Source organism: Sciurus carolinensis, chromosome 2, assembly GCF_902686445.1.
Source record: "Sciurus carolinensis chromosome 2, mSciCar1.2, whole genome shotgun sequence".
Classification (NCBI taxonomy): Eukaryota; Metazoa; Chordata; class Mammalia; order Rodentia; family Sciuridae; genus Sciurus; species Sciurus carolinensis.
Window position 1 is genome coordinate 78,086,460 of NC_062214.1, and position 22,480 is coordinate 78,108,939.

At 51.8% G+C, this 22,480-nt stretch overlaps 1 protein-coding gene across 3 annotated transcripts in view; it reads left to right on the forward strand.

Moving 5' to 3' along the window:
- The window catches only part of Rasgrf1 (Ras protein specific guanine nucleotide releasing factor 1), a 111,892-nt gene that overhangs the window by 71,368 nt on the left and 18,044 nt on the right, over positions 1-22,480 (forward strand). For 2 of the 3 annotated variants that reach the window (XM_047542043.1, XM_047542041.1), the window contains exons 14-23: positions 6,513-6,761; positions 7,899-7,955; positions 8,315-8,685; positions 10,525-10,650; positions 12,188-12,358; positions 13,277-13,383; positions 13,854-13,966; positions 16,184-16,244; positions 19,573-19,676; positions 21,110-21,194. In XM_047542043.1, the coding sequence (XP_047397999.1) occupies positions 6,513-6,761; positions 7,899-7,955; positions 8,315-8,685; positions 10,525-10,650; positions 12,188-12,358; positions 13,277-13,383; positions 13,854-13,966; positions 16,184-16,244; positions 19,573-19,676; positions 21,110-21,194 (1,444 nt within the window). The remainder of the gene's footprint in view (positions 1-6,512; positions 6,762-7,898; positions 7,956-8,314; positions 8,686-10,524; positions 10,651-12,187; positions 12,359-13,276; positions 13,384-13,853; positions 13,967-16,183; positions 16,245-19,572; positions 19,677-21,109; positions 21,195-22,480) is intronic. The other variant, XM_047542042.1, reaches the window with a different exon arrangement.

Genomic DNA, 22,480 nt, shown 5'->3' on the forward strand with positions numbered 1-22,480 from the left:
ACTTGGGGCTGGGGTCATAGCACAGTGGTAGAGCTCTTGCTTAGCATGTGTGAAGCACTGGACTTGATTCTCAGCACCACATATAAACAAATAAATAAAAATAAAGGTCCACCGACAACTAAAAAAAATTTTTTTTAAAAGAATGAAACCTTATGCACTCTTTTTTAAATAACTATTTTTCTTCTCCTAATTACAAATGAATACATAGAACATTTCAAAACCATTTCACACAGCAGGTCCCAGGGACACTGACCGTTTGAGCAACCTCCAGGACAAAGGGCCTGGGATTCTACTGGACAGTCTTCAAGCCTCCGTATGCAGCTTCCCTCACCCACACCAGGCACAGTTCTCCTCCAGTGACTTGCACACATGACAGCCATCCTCCTTCCTCTTCCCTGCAACCCACCAGCTCAAGCCTCCGAGTCCCCAGCCTGCTGAAGCTCACCACGTGCACATCAGGACCCAGCTCCACCTGGGCTGTGTCTCTAACCACAGTCTCTCTGCTGCTCCAAGTGTGTGTGCTAGAGAACAGTACACAACAGTGCTTAGTGTCCAAAATCCCACACCTCCTTCATGTACACCTCCACCAACACAGGGCCCATCTGACGAAGGGAGTGCTTGATGGACCGACCGACTCAGAGCCAGCGGCCACAGGACAGTTCCACGTCCACCAGGTCCTCTAAGCCTCTACACTGTAGATGAGGTCTCCTTCCTCTCGTGGCTACATCGTTGAACAGCCACATGTGCTGAGGCTGGCCAGAAGGCTAGACCTGAAGGCACTAGCCCTGTCCCCAGTCCTGGCTCTGTGAGTGACCGTGGACAAGTCACTTAACCTTTCTGAGCTTGTGGTTCTCACTTCGTGAGACATGATCACACCTACCTTCCTCCCTCCTTGATTTGTTTCAATGATCAAATAAAAACCACACATTGAAGTGGCAAATCGAGACAGTGAAAGTGAGCAGATGAAACCAAAATAAACTCATTTGTGAAAGAAAGTAAAATTTTGATCTATGATGGTGATAAAGTGGATGGAATATCTAGAGCAAAATCACACCTCCCAGGACCCATCCACCCCCAGGCTCCAAGCCTGACCTCACTCTCAGAAGCCCCTGGACAATGCCCTCCTTCCCTGAGGCCCCAGGGAAGAGAGGTGAGTGGGTGTGACCTCTGCACTTGGGGAGGTCACTGTTCAGTGGGTGAAAGAGACAGAAAAGTCTTATGAAACTGTGAGTGAGTGCTGTAAGGTACAGCCCCTGTGGTGCTGGAACAGTCCCAATGACAAGTGACTGATTCATCCAGCACAGCTGAAGACAGCTTCCCAGAGAAGGGGACACCAGTGCTGGCCTCAAAAGACCAGTTGGAGTTTATTAAATCATAGAAGGGGAAGGGCATTCGGGGAAGAGGGAACAGCATGAACCTAAGCTCAGAGGCAGGAAGTACAGTGTGTTTGAGGAGTGATATGTAGTTCCACGGGACTACAGGGGTCGGGGGCAATGCATCTCACAAGCCATAACCTTGATGAATCGTGCTCTCCAGGAGCACTACCAGCTAAGCTAGCTCAGAGGCCTTGGAACAGAAAGGCTTAGACCAAATGAAGATGCTTAACCATAGGGTCTAGCAAATCCATTATAAACACATAGTAAGAAGCCAGAGGGAAGGGATGGGATAGAGGGTTGGGATAGAGTATGTGCAAGTGAGGGCTCACTCCCTGAATCCCACAACACCCAGGTCACTCGCTCCCCCCCCCCAACATTGGCCCTCCCTGTTGGTGGGATGTGCAAGGACCAGAGCTGAAGTTTGATCAAGTGGACTCGACCGATGGAAGCCCATGGCACGTGTTACTCTGTCCCAGGTGTAGGGGCACATACTCCTGCCTGCAGCTACACGGTTTGGTGCCTGGTGATTATTTAGTGCCCATCTGATCCTTTCCTTGTTCAGTCCGTGTGTGCTTTAGTTTATATGTATGTCCGCCATGTCCCACAAGTTGTTTGTTCTTTAGTTTCCTCTCCCTCCTTGTTCCTTTCCGTTTTTTAGAGGACACTGGACTTTCTTAAATAACAGCAATCCACACTTCGTGGTGAGAGATGGGCAGGGGAGGCGGCAGGAGTCACATAGCGGCACTGTTGGCAAGGAGTTGCGTTTTGTTCTGCAGGTGGTAGGGCTGTCAGGCTCCCCCTGGTGGCCACTCTAATGGGGAGCGTGGGAAGGGAGATCCTGGCTGGAGAAAGGCACTGAGGCTACAGCTTGGGAGTCAACAACCTGGGGACATTCCCTAGAAATGTCCCCCATAAGCCGCTGAATTCCTGGCGCAGTCCCCATTTTGAGTATCCGGCATTGTTCCCAGACTGTAAAACAAAAGCATCCTGAGTCCTGAGCACCCAGCTTACCCCTGGCACAATGCATCTGGCTTCCCTCTACTGCTCCAGTGGATGGATGCTGGTGGGCCGTGCATGGCCAACTACCAGCATCCCCAAGAGCTGATATAGATTTATGGGTGCTGGGGCTCTGCTCCAGCATGTGCCCTCAAGGACAGATCATGTTGAGCCAGGGCATCTCCCTGGGGAAGGAGAAAGAGAGACTCCTTTCCCACCAAGCTAAGGCCTCTCATTGATGCCTGGAGTGTTGGAGTGACCAGAGGCACTGCCACCAACAGCCATCTGAGATTTGGAACAGAGAAGGGAAAGGAGGCTTATAGAAGGGAGAGGGCTTTCTCTCCTTTCTCTACCCACTTCAGGAGCCCCCACAGAAGGGGCTAGAAGTAAATCTGAGGCAGAGGGGTCCAATGATTACCATTCAGATGCCAGACGTGGGCATCTGTGAGGGGTGTAGAGTTGCACACTCCCTCAGGACAGCGCAGCCTGCGGGGAAGTCACAGCTCCGGGTAAGACCGTGCCTGAGTGCCTTCAGCCACCAGGCAGGACGCAGCTCTCCAGCAACGCCCCCGAGTCAGCCTTTCCATCTGCAGGCGCTCAGTCCTTCCTGCCTGCCTTCCTGTGCTTGTTGCTTTTCCACAACTCCTCTTCTTCCTTTTGAGATTTGTAATAAACCAACTGGATCCTCCCTCCGTTAACCCCATGGCGCTTCTATTTTCTCTCATTTTAATCTCTTTTCCTTCTCTGAGTTCTCGGGGACTTCTTTATATTTGTTTACTGTGTCACTGATTGAATTTCTGGGTGTCCCATCTGCTGTCTCTTGCATTTGTTCTAGCTTCTAGTTCAGCAATCTTGTCTTCCATGAGCAGGCAATATTTCTGCTTCCAGATAACTCCCTCCTTGTAGATGTTTCTCCATTATTCTATAGATGCAAGATACTTTTCCTAAGTCCTGGTAGAAGCATAAGCCAGAAACTTTCTCAAACATTCCATACTTTGCAACCAAGCTGACTTAGAAGGAAGCATCTCTCGTGTTTCTTTGGGATGGTCTATCTTTGAACTGCGGTATCCCTACAGGCCCTGTGTTTTTTTCCTTATTTTTATCATCCTAAAAGGAAATCACCACCTCCCTGCTCATTGTGAAGGCATGTAAAAAAGGCAGCCTCCCAGCTGCTCAGGAGGCTGAGGCAAGAGGATCTCAAGTTCAAAGCCAGTCTCAGCAACTAAGTGAGACCCTGTCTCTAAATAAAATATATATATATTTTTTAAAGGCTGTGGCTGTAGCTTAGTGGTTAAGTACTCCTGGGTTTAATCCCTGGTATCACCAAAAAAAAAAAAAAAAAAAAAAAAAAAAGACCATTTTTTGATTCACTAATGGTTCAAATCCCAGGCATGTTTCCAAAGAAAGTTGGAACCCAGGACTAGGCAAGTGCTGTAACTCTGAGCCCACACTCCCAGGCTACCAAAAAGTTCTGTAAGAACAATGTGAATGAAAGGATAAGTCCATTTGCTCTGTTTCTCCAAGCTCTGTCTGCACCCCTGGGTAGGAAATACCCTCTAAAGGGCCTCTGAACTCAGAGTCAACATCCACTTGTTACCTCCTATGTGCCAGGTACTGTTCTAGGTCCTTCAGTCAATTCACTTATTACATTCTTGAGGAATTTTTGTATGGTAGATCTTATTATTTTTATTTTACAGGTTATAAAACAGAGGCCTGGAGAATAAGTGCCTTGTCTAAGAATACACAGGAAACTATAGTAGAGCTGGCCTTTGAACCCATGTAGTCTTATTCCACACCTTGTGTTCCTCCCATTATACCACAGATGCTAGACTTATTCTTACCATGACAACTTTTTATGGACTGAATTCATATTTCTTTAGATTTTTCCTCTCCTATAAATTCATTATAAGATTTTCAAGTTTATCCTTTCAGTAGTGCATATGTTTGCTTACATAGTCTTCTAATGATATCCCACCAGAACACAAAAGAACTAAGGCAGTTACTAAATGCATATAAAAGCAACTCTCATGCCTGTAATCTCAGAGACACACCTGTAATCCCAGTAGCTCAGGAGGCTGAAACAGAAGGATTACATGTTCAAGGCCAACTTCAGGAACTTAAGGAGATGCTGTCTTAGCAAGAGGGGGTGTGGCTCAGTGGTAGAGCACCCCTGGCTTCAATCCCCAGTACCAAAACCAAACAAACAAACAACAACAACAAAACTATCCTTGAATAGTAGATGGATCCCACTATTAAAATATACCTGCTGTGGTTCAGCCACCAGAGGGCGATGCGTGCTGCAGCAGCCTTTGTGGTTGCTGAGTCCCCACCAGGCCCAGTAGAGGCTACTGACCTTGAGCTTGCTTATAGTTGAGAGAAGACCTGTGGAAGTTTAGAAACTGCTCTGTCCTCAGTCCCCCAGACTGTTAACTGCATTAGGCTCCTGTCCCCATATCCCCTGAGAAGGGGACTTGCTACTACCAGATCCAATTTGCAAAGTCCCAGAGAAGGACTGGGAGGAAGTTGGTGTTGCTGGGTCAGATTCTGACCCCATGCAGTGATCCCTTTGTCCAGGATGAAAGACTTTGATAGATCCAACCCAGCATGTCTGACCAACCCTGAAGGTTTCACTTTCAGTCAAAGACCAAAGTCTAGCTGATGGATGATGGCTAAAGATTTCTCCTAATGCTAAACAGGCAGCCAAGATGGGGGTCAAGGAAGCCAAGGTGAGATCAAGGACAGGATGACCTTCCCCTACAAAGACTAAGGAGGTGGAAGAGACATAAACTGCTGAGTAGTCTACCTACCTTGGCACAGGAGCTGGAATTTCATAATGAACACCCATTGAAAAGCCAGCTTCATCTTATTGGCCCCTTGGAACCAAGTAGGGAGGGGTGTCAGCAGGGTTATGACTGGTTTTGCATTGAAGGCTCCCTAGACCAACCTGGTTGAGAAGTACCCTTCAGAAAGGTTTTGTGATTGTTTCCACCAGCTGCCCCAAGAGCATTATTTCCTGTGACTCCATTTTTTGCTCTTTGTTTGAGGCTCCTAGACCACAAAAGTGGTGCATATTTGTATTTCAAAACAACTGCAAGGGCATACATTCTCAAGGGAGCTTTGTGTTCCCCAGAGCCCAGCCAAATCAGAAAGACTTGCCCTCTCCTTTAGGTGGGTAGGTTTTTTCCTAGGCCACCCTTCTCTGAGGATGTGGCCCCTCAAGGGTCCATCTTCACATGGTCTCATCCAATTCCCCCCACACCTGAAGGCCGGGCCTTGTCTCCTGCTTCTGTGAAAACCCAAGACACTGATTTACAAGAGCTGCAGACATGCTCAAAGTAGCAAAAGCGACAGTTGGTTTCCAGATTGCTCCTTGTTTTGGATCCCTGGGAATTTCTCTTATTATCCTTTTTAGCCCCTACTTATTTTTTAATTGAGATGTAATTCACATAACATAAAATTCACCATTTTATAGTGTATAATTTAGTGGATTACAAGCATCACCATGATCTAAATCCAGAATACTTCCATCACGCCAATATAAAGTTCCGGTTAGCAGTCAGCCCCCAAACCACCCTCCCTCGTCCCCTGGCAACTTCCAATCTACTTGGTGTGTCTATAGATTTTCCCATTCTGAACATCGCCTATAAAGGGAGTCAGAGGACCCATCTTGTGCCTGGCTTCTTTAGCTTGGGCTAATGTTTTCAAGTCTCATTCATATGTGTGTGTGTCAGTGCTTCATTACCTTTTATGACTGAAAAATATCCCACCACTGTGGACGTAACATGCTATTGGTCCATTCATCAGCTGATGGACATTCTGGATGTTTCCATTTCCAGGCTATAACAGATAATGCTGCTGTGGATATTCATTTTTTTCAGTGAACAGAGCTCCTGTGTGTCTCAAGAGTTCAGCAACACATTTTTTCCTGTATGTTTGTCATCTTTTTCCAGTGCTGCTAGGTATATGCCGAATGTTTTTAGGATCCTGGAGAAAGGACCTTCTTCAGTGCCATGCTTCTAAAGCATCCCCTGCTCTCTTAGTAAGACCATCCCTGTCTGGGACTGTGGGGACAGAGATGAGCTTGCCAGCTGGTGGGCCCAAACAACCTCAGACCCGTGTCACCTCTTCCTCCTTCCTCAGATCCGACGCCTCCTTATATTGTGATGACGTTGACATTCGCTTCAGTAAAACCATGAACTCCTGCAAAGTGCTGCAGATCCGGTACGCCAGCGTGGAGCGGCTGCTGGAGCGCCTGACAGACCTGCGCTTCCTGAGCATCGATTTCCTCAACACCTTCCTGCACTCCTACCGTGTCTTCACCACGGCCGTCGTGGTCCTGGACAAGCTCATCACCATCTACAAGAAACCCATCAGTGCCATCCCTGCCAGGTGGGCACAGGTTCCCTCCTCTCCCTGGGCCCCCAGCCCCTCCAGGCCTGGAGGGAAACTAAGCTGTGTTTCAGGGGTACCCTGGGGTCCCTGGAAGAAGAGCCATCCCATGAGCCTGTATACTGGACTAGTCCAGCTGCTTCTTCTTTTTTTTTTTTTTTTTTTTTTGCGGTGCTGGGGATTGAACCCAGCTTGTGAGGCAAGCACTCTACCGACTGAGCTACATCCCCAGCCCCTTCTTTTCCTTTTTTTTTTTTTTTTTTTTTTTTTATGCTGGGAATTGAACCCAGAGGTGCTTTACCACTGACCTACATCCCCAGCGCTTCTTTAAATATTTTGTTTTGAGACAGGGTCCCACTGAGTTGCTTAGGGCCTTGCTAAATTGCTGAGGCCGGCCTCAAACTTGTGCTCTTCCTGCCTCAGCCTCCCCTGTTACTGGGATTACAGGTGCATGCCACTGTTCCCAGCACATATTTGTATTTTGAAACCACCATGAGGGTTAAGGATATGTTCTCAAGGGAACTTAGTGTCCTCCCCTCCCAAGGCCAGGGAGAGCTGGCCTGAAGGATGCTTCCTCTCAGTCTCGGCCTCCTCCACTCCTGCCCTGATGGGGGGAGTCTGAGGGATGCACATTGTTCCCTCCTCCCTGTTCTCACCTCTTAGTCCCCCTCTGGGAAGCATAAGGCCCCAGGGCTCCAGGAAAAGAAGAAAGGGAGGGAGGAAAGGAGGAAGGAAGGAAAGAATGTAACGTAGGCTTTGGCTACTCTGCTTAGACCTTATCCTGCTTTGAGGACAAAAGAGGGAGCCCCTTTTGGCATACTTGTGGGGGTACAACATAAGGAGGGCAGGCCCCCTTAGCTTTGGCTTCAAGGCCACCTTTCCATCATTGTAGCTCAGCTCTTCCACTGGGGTGGCTGGGCCCAGAAAGGCCAAGAGACTCCCCGGGGCCCCTAGAAGTTTATAGCTGAATGGGAACTTGAATCCAGGTCCCTGGTCTCAGGATTGCTGGGTGGCCCCACTTCCTGCTTCCCACCCCCCACAACCCAGATTCGCATGCGAGGTCCCACTTGCCATGGTGGGGACACTGAGTTTAGAGTTGGAGGCCTCGAGGAGTCATTTCCTGTCTCTGTGCCTCAGCTTTCTTATGCACGAAGCATCCGTCAGGACCACTATCAGGACGAGGTCAGAGTGCAGGTGAGGGCAGGCCCTGGGTGGGAAGGAGGGAGGTTTTGCAGGTTGGCAGGTCAGGGGGCCCTGAGCATCTCAGGTCAGATACTGCTGCTGACCAGAGGGAGGCAAAGGAGAAAGCATTAGGTACCCCACCCCCGCCACCAACCCCCAAGTCCCCCGCTCAATTCATCACATCCATAGACGCTCAGCCCTGAGCCCTTAAATCACACAGTCCATACTCAGAGGATCAGCTCCAGGTCTCAGAAATCCTGAGAGCAAGAGAGCCCCTGCCGTCAGTTACCCTGAGCCCTACCAGAGATGGGGAGCAGGCCAAAGTGACCAGGCCTACTCTGACCACTGTTTCATTCCCTGTCCTTTCGCAGGTCGCTAGAGCTCCTGTTTGCCAGCGGCCAGAACAACAAACTTCTGTATGGTGAACCTCCCAAGTCTCCACGTGCCACCCGCAAGTTCTCTTCTCCGCCACCCCTGTCCATCAGCACTTCGTCACCCAGCCGCCGGCGGAAGCTGTCCCTGAACATCCCCATCATCACAGGTGGCAAGGCCCTGGACCTGGCCGCACTCAGCTGCAGTTCCAACGGCTACACCAGCATGTACTCGGCCATGTCACCCTTCAGCAAGGCCACGCTAGACACCAGCAAGCTCTATGTGTCCAGCAGCTTCGCCAACAAGATTCCCGATGAGGGTGATGCAACCCCTGAGAAGCCTGAAGACCCCTCAACTCTCAACAAGCAGAGTGAGTGTTGTGTGGGCACAGCATTGATGGCTCTGGGGCACACAGGAGGGGAGAGGCACGGAGGTCCCAGCCCGCTGGTGGTGGCGGCGCAGGGTGTGGGCAGTGCAGGTAGGTAGCCACGTGCAGGAGCCAGGCTGCCAGGGAGTGGCCACAGTTCCCAGGGCCTCACCCCACTTGAGGGGTCAGCTCCTATCCTCAGCAGTTTAGGCATCCCCCTGCCTGAAAGCAGTATCATCCTGCATCCTCAGGGCCCAGGAGAGAAACAGTCATCAGACTAGCTCCTGCCTCCGGGATTTACAGTCTGGCTGAGGACAGACCAGAAGCTGAAATGTGGACACACGTGATACATGTTGTGTTAGAGAACTGCTCAAGGGGAACTGAGGACGGGCTGGGGACAGCATCAGGGAGTCAGAGAAGGATCCTTGGTAGACCCACCAAATCTAGATTTTCACCAGGTGGAAGGTAGAACATTCTAGACAAAAAGAATGGAATGTGAAAGACAGGAACTTGGAAAGGCCTTGTGTGTTCAGGAAACAGCTTGAAGTCTGGCACACCTGGAACACTGGATGTGGGGGCAGTGGTCAGAGAGGATGCAAAGGCAGACCAGTGCCTCCCTATTCTAGAGCTTCTCCAGACCATTCTAGAAGGATCAGGTTTGGTTCTGTCTTAGATCAAATGATCAGGCCATGTCCTGAGGAACCACCGGCATGGACTTGATTAACATGTACACACACACACACACACACACACACACACACACACACACTCATACACATGCAGTCCTGGACGGGCCAGAAGCACCAGGCTTGGAGGAGGAGGATCTCTCTCCTTTGAGAAGAGGGAAGGCAGAGGTCACCCCCAGCAAAGGGCACACCTGGGGGAGGGGTATAGCCCTCAGGAGGCCTCTTCAAGCAATATTCCTTGTGTCACATACAACAAATGAGTGATGCGTGTGACTCTCTCAGCTGAAAGTTGATAACTACAGTGAGAGCCTACCAGAGACCCCCAGATGCCATCCCATGGGTGCAGCATACAGGATCCCTGGAGGAACAGCAGCAGGAACACTGTCCTCCTCCTGTGCTGGGGATCAAACCCAGGGTCTCATGCATGCTCAGCAAGCTCACCAGACTTCTTCTTGTCTAGTGATCCAGAGGCTCTCAAACCTAATTGTGTGCCTGTGTGTCTGTGCACACCCATGCACACGTGTGTGTGTGTGTGTGTGTGTGTGTGTGTGTGTGTTCTTTTCTAAAGAGAAGACCTGTGTGCTTTGTTGAGTTCTCAAACAGTTCAAGTGTAACTGCACTCTCTTTCTAGTGGAGGACACTGAGGCCCAGGGTAGTTCAGAATTTTTGACCAAGAACTTACCAAACCATAGTTAAGTTTTAATCTAATTCATCTGCTTTTCCAAAGTGTATAGACAGTGAGTCTTCCAAGAGTGCCCAAACCAGGGCATGGGACAAGAAGTTCCTATAAAACAGGACTATTCTGGGCAAATCAGGGCAGATGATCATCCTAAGATACTAAACCACAGAGACCTTGATACTCAAAGTGTGGTCCATGGACCAGCCACATGGGCATCACCTGGAGCTTGTTAGAACTGCAGACTCTCAGGCCTCACAAGGGACCTGAATCAGAATCCAGTATTCTACCAAGATTCCCGGGGCTGTCCATATGGTTTGAGAAGCACAGTAGAGCAAACTCCATCCTGGAGAGTCACAGTGCCCATTAGTATGTGAGTGGCAAATAAAGCTGTTAAACTTTCTTCATCCTACTAAGCTTTGATAACAGAATTTTCGGACTGTTAGATAATTGAGAGAGTATTTCTTTCTTTTCTCCCAGGCTCAGAAGTATCTGTGAGAGAAGAATCAGATGTTGATCAAAACCAGAGTGATGATGGTGAAACTGAGACATCACCAACTAAATCTCCCACAACACCAAAATCTGTCAAAAGCAAAAATTCTTCAGGTACAGTTGACCAGCACGACACTACAAACAGATTCCCAGGTGGAGAGAGGGCAACAGGTCAAGTTGAAGGGAGTGGGTGTCATCCTTGTGTTTTTTGAGTAACTCTTGAGGGCAGTGACTATTCTGATGTTTCGTAACCCCAGGGGGCTGTGGTGCTAGTGCACTGGCTGGGTAGATCCTGCTCTTCCACTCAGTGAAGTCACCCCCAACTTAGGCGAAACTGAGTTTAACTAGCCAACACAGGGGCAGGAAGGCCCCACATGTAGAGCACATTCAGGGGAGATCAAAGGCACCTTCCTAGGGCCCTGAGTATTGGGCCCTGTGATAGGTCCTCTCTTCTCAACGGCCTTGTAGAGGAGTCAGGTTATTCCTGCTTTTCAAATAAGGAAAAAGTCTCTGAAAGGTGGTGAAATGGCTCACCGGACATCTCAGATTCATGATCCTGAAGGGTCACTGAGGAGCCATCCTGGTCTCTGGTTCTCGTAAATCACCTCTCCACACCCAAGCGAGCTCTGAGACACCCAGAGGTGGAAAGAGAGCTCATGCAGCCTCATCTCTCAGGACAGCCCCTCTAGCCTGTCACTGCCTTCTCCAAGTCCCCACTCCCACGTGCCAGGGGCAGCTGGGATACAAACTCCCTGGCTATGCAGAAACTCCCTGGGCACACTGTCGCTGGCCACAGCTGCTCACATACAGAGACACATCTCATGGAGGATCAATTTCAGAAATATAATCTAAATCTAAATCATTTGCTCCCCACAGCTTACTTTGTCCCAAGTATGGATTGCTTTCCAGAGACTAACAAGATGAAACTGAAAGTTTCTGGAATCACTTTCTAGTACTATTACTACAAAAAAAAGTTATTATTAATAATAATTATATTATTATTATTAACAATATTCCATGATAGTTATATAGCTTTTCACCCAATACAAAGTACTTTCATCTATGTTTTCTCCTTTAATCTTGCATCCACATTTGGAAGCAAGTGTTATCCCTATTACCCAGAGGTGATTACTGAGTCTTAGGGAGGTTAAGTAACTAACCCAAGGTCACACAGCTTGTGAGTAGTTGGGAAGAATTTTAACCCAGGTGGATGGACTCCAGGTGCAATATTCTCTCCATGACCCTGTGCCCATGAGCCCATCAGTATGAACTGTTGGATGTCAGGTTGGGACAAGTTGTGTGTCACTTCCCTGGAAATGAAAGGGCAAGATAATTCATGGTTTTGTCCTCAAGTTGACCAGGGTCCAACTAGGCCTAAGAAGCACTAGGGTTGGAAGCCACAGAGTGATGGTGGGTAGGTTGGCAGGGCCTTCCCACCCTAGCACAACCCTGGGGGTATGAAAGCATGACCCTTCCCATACACACACACACACACACACACACACACACACCGCCCCTGCACCAGCTGACCTGGTCCATGAAGACAGAGCTGCCTGCTCATGACACTAGTCCAACCTCAGATGTCTAGGCTTCCTCCCACCTGAAGGACTGGCACCAGGGACACTGAAGTCTGGGTCCCTCTTCTCCACAGAGTTCCCGCTCTTTTCCTACAACAATGGAGTGGTGATGACCTCCTGTCGCGAACTGGACAATAACCGCAGTGCCCTGTCGGCCGCCTCTGCCTTCGCCATAGCAACCGCAGGAGCCAACGAGGGCACCCCAAACAAGGAGAAGTACCGCAGGATGTCCTTGGCCAGTGCAGGTGTGTGGGGCGGTCTCTGCTCACACGTCCTCCCCCAGGTCAGCCCCTCTGTGACCTGAGGCAGAGACGTTAGCCACAGTCAGTGTCTCATGTGTGGTGCTGGGGATGCCGTGGGTCCTGCTAACAGCACCCCCTCCAAGAACCTGCTTCGACTCATGGCTCTCACTTGCTGAATGCTGCACTTCCCACATCATGGTTCTGACTTTTGCCCCCCTTCCTCTTATGGAGATGCGGGAACAGCCCCCCTCTGTCTGCACTAGCTGGGGCTCTGCACACCCAGGGCCTGAAGCCCCACCCCTGGAGCCATGGCCACTGCCTGCCTAGGGCACAGCCTGTTCTTCACTCTTCCCTCCCAGCTCCTGTCCAAGGGAATAAAATCTTAGCCATCTGCCTGGCAAGTCCCTAGGAGGGTGGCCTTATCTCCTGCATCCCAGCACCCACCCAGACACCATACCCCCTACACACTGCAGACTGTTGCCACCCATCCCAAACTTTCTCCCCACAGCATCCACCGGTGCTGACCCTCCACTGGTGCTGGAAGCTCCTTCTTCCCCACCCAGCCCCCTTTGCCACTGGCAAACTTCCACTCAGCAAAACCCACAGGAGCCTCTGCCCCCACCCTCCCACCACCCACTTCCTCAGCAGGTGGCCCTGCAGCACAGGCTGGAGTAGGGGCCCCTGTCAGGGGAGTCCACCAGAAACTTCCAGCAACCTCTGAAAGATGAAGAGTTCTGGCAGAGGCTGGGTATTCATGGACTGTGTCCACTAACAACTGTTGGCATCTGTCTTATAGATCAGAACCTAGTTGTTAAGTAATTTATGGTCCCCACCCCATGCCTCTCACCCAGCAGCCCAGACAAGAGCGAACTGTTTCTCATCCTCCCGTATCTCTCTCCTTTCTGCCACTCATACTACCAGGGTTTCCTCCTGACCAGAGGAATGGGGACAAGGAGTTTGTGATCCGCAGAGCGGCCACCAATCGCGTCCTGAATGTGCTCCGCCACTGGGTCTCCAAGCACTCTCAGGTGGGTGGGAGCCCTCCTGGGTGGGCTGCAGGAGACCTCAGGCATGGCTCTGGGAGCTGGCTGCTCCCAGGGTGACTGCTGGCTGAATGAGCTGATGGCCAGCTGGGGCAGCGGGAGGAAGCCCACACCCCAGTGTTACCAGAAGGACCTACATAGTCCTCCAGGAGGGAATCGAAGACATTCAACTGGACAAAGAGCCTCTGCCTGTCCACAGCCATCAGCAGCAGAGGAACAAGTAGGCTTCTGCCTCCCTGGCCTAGGGGTTCATCGTCTAGGCCCAGTGCCCTTTACCTATACCTAAGAGTCTCAAAGCCCCACTTGTACCCTGCCACGAAGTCAGTGGAAAAGTAATGATGTAAGGCAGTCCCCTAGGCGGGACGGAAGCAGCGGTTCTCCTGCTAGCCTGGGCCCAGACCACTGCAGGGCAGCTTGAGAACAGTAGCCAAGCCACCCATCCCATATTCCCAAAGGACTTTGAGACCAACGACGAGCTCAAATGCAAGGTGATCGGTTTCCTGGAGGAGGTCATGCACGACCCAGAGCTCCTGACTCAGGAGCGGAAGGCTGCAGCCAACATCATCAGGTAAGGACAGCCCCCAGCTCAGGACACCTGCTGGGACAGGGAGCCTTACCTCTTCCCTCATACAGCCTGCCCAAAGGCCAGGGAGGTGAGGAGAGTCCTTCTCAGGCCAAAGGACAGCTCCAGGCAGGTACATCAGAATATACATGAGTGCCAAGTGACCTGAGAGTCACACAGCCTCCCTTCAGCATCCCAACTTGGGAGTGGGTGGTCTGTGTGTCTGTCCCTCCCTTCTCTCCATCCCCCACCAGACCTTGATCTCCTTGAGGCAAGAACCATGCCTACTTTTCCAAGTATGTCCACCGCTAACACCTCGGTAGCCCATGCCATCCAGTGTGGTAAACACCAGCTATGTGTGGCTATTTAAGTCTCAGTTAATTAAAATTGAATAAAATTAAAATCCACATCCTCAGTCATATTGCGCCACACATGGCTAGTGACTCCAGTTTGGACCCAGCAGACATAGCACATGCCCCTCGTTGTAGAGAGTGCTGTTGAACTGCACTGGTAAGACTCAGGGAATGACTGTTCCGCTGACCTTAGTTAAATTGTTGTCCCCATTCTGTGCTTGTTCCTGCTCCCAAGGGGCTTCCCGTGGTAGAAGTCAGGGCCCAAGCAACCCCCTCATTAGACCTGCTGAGACACTGATGTGCTCATGACCTGGGCAAGTCCCTTCTCTGAGGCTTATTTTTCTCCTCTGTAAAGGGGGTAAACAGTACCTGCTTGGAGGGCTGGGGTGGGGCTGAAGTGCGATGGTGGGTGGCACTTCAGCAGGTTGCTCAGGGGGTGTCAGGCACAGCCCAGGCCCACTTCCTCCCCACCTGCTGCTGTCATCCTTACTCAGCAGGATGTTCTCTCCCAGCCCAGCCCAGGTGGCAGCTCAGACCTCTCCTCCTGACCTTGTGCCCGGTAACAGCCACCCCTCTCTGCCCCTCAGTCATTGTCTCAACTCCAGACTTTCCGCCAAGTCCTGCTAAAGCACTTGCTGCCTGAAACCCAAGTCTCCAGCCTCCTTCCCACTACCAACCCTTCCCTTTCCTAACCTGAGACCCCAGGTTCACAGTCCTCAAATCTCCTCAGACTTCCCTCATCTTCAGTACCCACCTCCCTACACACACACACACACACACACACACACACACACAGAGGCTCATGTGCACATACATGTACACACTCACAGCCAGCCCCAGGCCTTTGGAGTCTCCCTCACAGTCCTCCCTGGGAAGCCCCTAGAAGTGTGCTGAGCCCCTGATGGCATTGAACCAGCCATCTGGGCCTGGGAGCGTGCTCTGAACTCCTCCCTCTCGGGGTGCAGTGGAGAGAGTAGGCTTGGAGCATTCAACCCTGGGATGAACCACAGGCCCTCAGTGCACTGACCACGGTACCTCAGGTGAGACAGCTCTTGGAACCTGGTGCATGCTGCCGGTGCCTGCTGTGACCGCTGACACCCAGGCAGAGCGCCACTTCCTCCAGACTGGCCCTGCAGACCCCCACTGCTCCCACACACACCCCAAGCCTGGCTCTCAGCCTGTCCCCAGCTCCATCCCTCTGGCTCACCCTTGCTGTCACAGAGGGTGGCTCTGAGTCCTGTCTCAAGGCATTTTGGTCTGACTTTGAGGACCCACCCTCACTTCCACCACCACCCGGTGCCACTCTGCTCAGCTCAGTTGGTCTACCGCCTTCCTTGCTTCCCCTCAGCACAGTCCCAGCTCTGGCCCCTCGACCACATGCTGCTACCTCCCCTTCCTGCGTACCCTTCTCTGGTCAAGGCCAGACTTGACCTTCCAGGGGGTATCCCATCTGGAAGGCCCTCCTGTACTTCCTGCCTGCTCTGGTCCTCCAGGTCTAGAGCTCCTTTCCCTCGTGCGTTGTCTCCTTCCATGTGCATGGAGGAGCACCTGCTGCATACCTGGCCAGAGTCACAGGAATGAACCAGACACAGCCCTTACCTCAAGGGCCCCCTGCCCCGGCCTCTCAGGGGCCAGTATGCAGCAGTACACAGACAGCCCAGGGGTAAGGGAGCCCTAGGAGGAGACCTCACCCAGCAAGAGGGTCAGGACCATCAGGAAGAGGCCGATGAAGAAGAAAGGGGAGAGGGATTCCTGGAAAAGGGCGTGAACAAGGATGAAGAGCCTCCAGGCGGCTGCAGGGTTTTCTGTCTGGCTGGGGTGGGGCTGCCCGGGAGGAGAACTGGGGGCTCAGCTGCCTTCTCCTCCCCAGGACTCTGACCCAGGAGGACCCAGGTGACAACCAGATCACACTGGAGGAGATCACACAGATGGTGAGCAGGGCCACCCTCCCCCTCACTCACCAAGGCAGCTCTCTGGGCCCTCCCTGCCCCCACCCCCTAACCAGGTCTGTATCCATTTCCTGTGGCTGCTGTGATAACATGCCACAAACTGGGTGGCTTAGAATGACAGAAATGAGTCCCCTCACAGCTCTGGAGGCAAGAAGCCATCATGAAACACCCAAGGTGTGGGCAGGCAGTGCTCTCTGAAGGCTCGAGGGGCGGGCCCGTCCTTGCCTCTTTGACCGTCTGGTGAGCCAGCACTCCCTCTGCCTCCATGGGCATCTGCTGTATCCCCCTGGTCCCTGCCTCATCTTCCCCCCTGTGTGTCAGTCTCCGTGTCTGCATTGCCCCTTCTTATGAGGACACCAGTCATACTGGCTTAGGGCTCACCCTCATGACTTCCTCTTAACTCCATTACATCAGCAAAGACTCTATTTCCAAATGAGGTCACTTTCCATGTACCAGGCCCAAGGCCTCAGCATGTCTTTACCGGTGGATAAGATTTAGCTCTAAGGCCACCACCTTCCTTTCCTCCACCCATTGTCCCCTATCATTCCTCTTGCCCTTCTGCTCTTTCTGTCACACTACCCCGGGCAGGAGGAAGGTCAGTAAGTTGTCGGGCTGCCCTGTGTGCTGGCGCCATGTTAGACTATTAGGTTTGGGGTGCTTAGCAACTTGACATCGCTGTCCCCATCTTGCAGAGGAGGCAGCAGAGGTCTGGGAAGCTTAAGGGTCCCTGCCCCACCCCCCGAGGTGGTGCGTGGAGTGTGGCACTGGTGAGAGCCATTCACACTGAGGTCTAGCTGACCCCAGAGCAAGAACTCACTCCTTCCCACACTGCCTCATCCCCAGGAGTCAGGATGTGGCTCACCACCTGCCCAGAAGTGACAGGTCCCCAGTGGGTGAGCTGGGCTCACCACAAAGGAACATAGACTAACGGGCTGCATAAGGGAACGGCAGTCTCATATACTTCCAGACTTGCTAGGACCCACTTTTTCTTTCAGGGTGGTGATGTACACCCCAGAATGCCACCATGAGCCAGCCCCAAAGCCCTTGTTCCCTGAATCATGGTGGCCAGGGATGCTCAAGACAGACTCACTCTGGCCTCCAGAGAGGTGGATTGTGTCCTGCTGACTCAGCCTCAGGCTGGCTGGGTGACCTCTGGTCTGTTAGAACCCTGGATCCTGCACCCCTGATCCCCTCGTCTCTCACAATCCCCCTCCTGATTCCTAGAACTGGCCGTCCCCACCTGGGGTACACGTGGGGGCCACCCATGGAGCAGCAGAACCCTACCCATACCTGCCCTGTGGCAGCACTGCACTTCCCTCACGCAGGGAAGTTGGTGCCCCAGATACCGCTTCTCTCAGACCGATCCTCTGAGGCCAGAATGCTGGGCAAACCCTCCCCTCTGCACTGGCTCCTTGAGGAGCAGGCTGGAACATTTATCCCTCAGAGTAGAGAGCCCTTGTTCCTTCGTGAACTGCCCGAGGCTTTTCCAGAACAAAGGGCAGCCAAGCTGCTGAGCATCCAAACATCCCAGAGCCTGGGTGGGGCCCCCATGAGGTTTCTCACAAGCCTTATGAAATGTGGCCCAGGCTGTTGGCTCTGACCTCTGCTTCCAGGGTCACCCTCCTTCTTCGGCCACACCTAAAGAGCAGAAGACCACCTGCCACTCCATGACCAGTACACCTTCTCCTGGCTCAGAGCCTGGTGCAAGCTTCTGGGCTACTCAGTACCCTGGGTATACCCTAGCCTGGCCTCCTGGACTCACCATTGGACTTGACTATACAACCATCTTGGGTCCGGCCCCTGGACACTAGTGCTGGCCCCTCTGGAGTAACTGTGGCTGAGCTGTCTGCCTGTATTCATTCATTCACCTGCTTCAGAGGCTGGGGGCCCCCTCCCTGTGAACACACAGGAAAGGTCCCACGCAGTGTCCTTGCCCTGCAACAGGGCAGCGCAGAGTCCCTGTTGCCTTCATCCCCTCAGCCTTCCTAAGAACTCATTATTCCCGAAGGCACTGTGTTCCCCACACCTGTGTTCCTGCAGCGGGGCTTCTGTTCCCTGCCCTGGTGACTCTGGCAGGAAGCATCCATGGCAAACCCCACCCACCCACTGCCCAGCACGTACACATACACAGAGGCTGTTTTCCTGCACTATCCCTGCTCTGTCCACATGATGGGCACCCTGCACCTGAAGTCAGGGTCTGTGTTTTCAAGTCTGTGTATCTCCATGTCTAGCACAAGCCTGGCAATGCAGACCTCAATGTTTGCAGGAGAAATGGGAAGGGTGGAGGGAGGAAAACACTTAGTCTAGGAGGAATGACTTGTTCCCTTGGTGTGCATGGACCCCACTTCCCTTGCAATCAGTGCAGATGGTCTAGGGTGCTCAGTTCAGCCCACTGGGACTTCTGGGAAGGGTGGAGTGAGCATGAGGAAGCAGAATTCATGAGTGATACGTGGCAGTTCCCCCTGTTAGCCCACACGGCCATAGGGACTTCCCTCTACTTCTGCCTGGCCCATTTGGCCAGAGGGTGCAGGGATGCAGAGGATCCTCATTCCTGGCTCATCCTTCGGTGGACACAGGCTCCTCCCAAGACCAATGCGATCATCCCTTTCCTCTCCTCCTCTCCCTCCCTCCAGTGCACTCCAGATCCAGCGGACTTTTTGTGAGCCTTCGTGCTGGAGAACAGCAGCCCCTGCCTCCCACTGTGCTCACTCCTCTGTCAGCCCAGCCCTGGGCTCCACTGCTCCTGGCTGATGTTTCCCTGGGGACTTGCCCTAGTCAAGGTTGTGGACCCTCTTAAGGTGATGTCCACGGGTGACTCCCAGGTTCCAGGGCCATGGAAGCCCAGGACCTAGGTGAGATGGCTGTCTTCTGGGCACAGGACAGGAACACTGACCCAGGTGATAATCTTACCTGGGAATGCACACAGGCAAATGACTTTCAAAAGGAAATTGTATTGGGATGGTTTGGGGTCCAGATAGAACCTGAAGGGAGTAACCAACACATCCTGGAATCAGATGACCTGAGCTCAGCAAGCCTCCATTGTCTCAGTCACACACTAGGGTGACGGTGGCTCACTGGCAGAGTGAGTGACAACTGCACAGGATGATCCTGAAGCACGGGCCACACGTACAGGGTGTGACAAACCCTGGGCCACACAAACCCTGGGCCACACAAGCCCTGAGGCTGTGCTCCCCATCCCCTTTCCTCCCCTTATCACACCCATCCACCTCCCCCACCACTAGAACTGAACAGAGTCCCTCAGTGAAGTGGCCAGAAAACCTGGCAGTGACTCAAGACCTTGCTCCCTCAGGCAGAAGGCGTGAAAGCCGAACCCTTTGAAAACCACTCGGCCCTGGAGATTGCAGAACAGCTGACCCTGCTGGACCACCTCGTCTTCAAGAAGATTCCTTATGAGTAAGTGGGCACGAGCATTAGCTCCTCCCTCTCCTGCTTCTCAGTCGTCTCTTTAGCACATCCTGAGACATGGGCAGCTGGTCCCAGAGCTGCACGGACTCTCCATAGCTTGGAATGAAAATGTATGGATTCCCCTTCCTTCCCCAAAGTTCTCTACTTCAGCTGCCCACATACACATACACAAAACTTTTCCAGAAACATCGCTCAGAGCTCCTATTCTGAAGGTCTAGAAAGAGCCCGTGTTCATGTATGTGTGCACATATACATGCAAGAAAATATGCACACAGGCATGTGTATGGGCACACACATGTGCTCATGCAAACTCCGGGCACAGACTTTGGGAACAGCTCTGAACTTTGATGAAACCCCAAGGCCTGGTGATCCCTGCTCTGGCCTCTAGTCATCATCTGCAGTGTTCACGATAATCATATTGCTTAAATAATTTTGCATCCCTCTTTACTTAATAAATGTACAGAATTCCCTAACAGCATTATAAAGTCATAGGGTGGTTTTCACTTTTATATTTAAAACTGAACTTAAAACCAAACATCCTTGTAACCAAATATTTCTCTGAATTTCTGACAATTGTTCCAAAATAGTTTTCCAAAATTGGAGTCTCCAGATCAGAAACTACACATCATGCAGGGCTTTGGTCTCTGCTTTCCAGAAAGGAACCCCTGGCACCCTCACAGCCCTCACCAACAGAAGTGCAGCCTCACCTAAATGAGCGTTGGCATTTTGAAAACCCGCCATGTCCCTGGTCGTAGAAATCATCATTATTCCTGATATGCTTCCTCTACAAGGAGAAGCTGGATTTTCATACCCAGCCTGCCTCCCCTTGTCCCCTCCTGCCCTTGGGATCCTGCCCAGCTGCATCTTCTCATCATTCTGTCCAGTCAGGAGCCTGAGCAGTCTGTGGCTTTCCATGAGGTCCTATGTGCTGCTGGGTTGGCTTGAAGGCAACCTTGTCCTTCTATACAGTCCTTTTTTGTGGCCTCCATTGCCCCTGTTCCACAGACCAACCCCCGCAGTCAGTAAAATATGAGTTCTCCCTACAGAAAACAAGACCCCTGACAAAACCTAGTGAGCCCACCCTCCTCACAGTTGAGGACGATTCTCCCATGCCTTGTTCATTGTTTCAGCCTCACAATGACTCTGTGAGGAAACTACCATGGTTATTCCCATTTTACAGATGGGAAAACTAGACCCTGAGGCACAAAGGGCTTGCCTGAAGCTACACAACCAAAACGAGGTAGAGCTAGACTTGAGCCCAGGGTTCCGTCCTCTCCAGAGCTCTGAGGACAGTAGCTCTCCCATAAACGGGAACCTCAAAAAGCAAAGAGGACTGAGGGTGTAGCTCAGTGGTAGAGTGCTTGCCTAGTACTCAGTCCCCAGTACCTCATCCACCCTGGATTTCCCTTTCCTTCCTGCAGGGAGTTCTTTGGACAAGGCTGGATGAAGCTGGAGAAGAACGAAAGGACCCCTTACATCATGAAAACCACCAAGCACTTCAATGATGTGCGTATGCATGGCAGCATCTTCCTCTGCCAGAGTTTCTTCGGCAGGACCCTCAAGGGGCTGAGTGTAGGGCAGGCTGTACACTGGCAGGAGCCAGACCACCTGGGTCCTCTCCAGTGTCCCCACCCCCAGCCATATGACCTTGGGCTGGTTGCTTCATTCAGTCTCAGTTTCTTCATCTATTAAATGGGCTGACCACTGAAAGGTCACATGACGATTAACAGGGGCAATCAGAGAAAGACACTCAGCCCAGCCTTGGTTCCTAGAGGAGTCACCTCAGAGCAGGTGTGTGATGAGCCTGATGGAAAGGAAGGGAAGAAAGGGATGGGCTTCTGCTGTGCTTCTTATTTTTTAACCTCAACTGAGTACTAGAAACAAGGACTACTAGGCTGCAGAATGGCAGACCACTTCCCTCTAATCATACATACATTACCCAGAACCCTCCAGACCTCTTGAAATGTTGGCCAGGAGTTTCAACTGCCCTGGAAGTGATGAAGTGATGTTCTTACCACCCCCCTGCTTTTCATGATGGGCAAGCAGGCCCCCCGGGATCACATTAAAGAGACCAAAGACCCCAGAGTGACTAAGGGACAAGACTGGGTTGAAACCAAAAGCTTGTGAGTATCCCTGGGCAAAATCAGGATGGACTGGTATCTGACTCTGCCAGTCCCTTTCTGCTAGTCCATCCCCACCCCACCCTCTCTGCTTTCCTGGGGATGAACTGTAGAGATGGAACCAAATACCAAAACGGCAAAGCAGCCCCATGTACGTGGCACAAAGGACCTGGGCTGACTCTGATTAGGACACTAAGATCAGACGAGTGCATCGTATACACCCAGCTTCCAGAAGCCCACCTCAGAGAACCATGAGAGCAGCAGAGATCAAAGGCCAAGCAGGTTGCAGTCCACTAAGGCAAGAGTCTCTTCTGCACAGTGTTGGCCAAGTTTCCTGTAGTAACTGCCCCTGGCTAAGTTCCTACCTCCTGCCTAGCACTGTGCTTTACATGCATAATAATCTCATTTAAAGCTCACACCAAACCTAAGAGATGGGCGCTGTTGTCACATTTTAGAGACTGAGAAACTGAGGCTCTATGTGGCAGCACATGCCTTCCATGTCGGCACTGTGGAAGATGGCCCATGTGAGAAAATATCTCTCCCAGCAACTTCTCCCTATTTGCTCCACCCCTTAGATCCTTGGGACCCATCCACACCCAACCTCGTGACAGCCCTGAGAGCAATTGCACTCAGCATCTTCATTCCTCTGAGTTTAATCATCAACATAAGAGC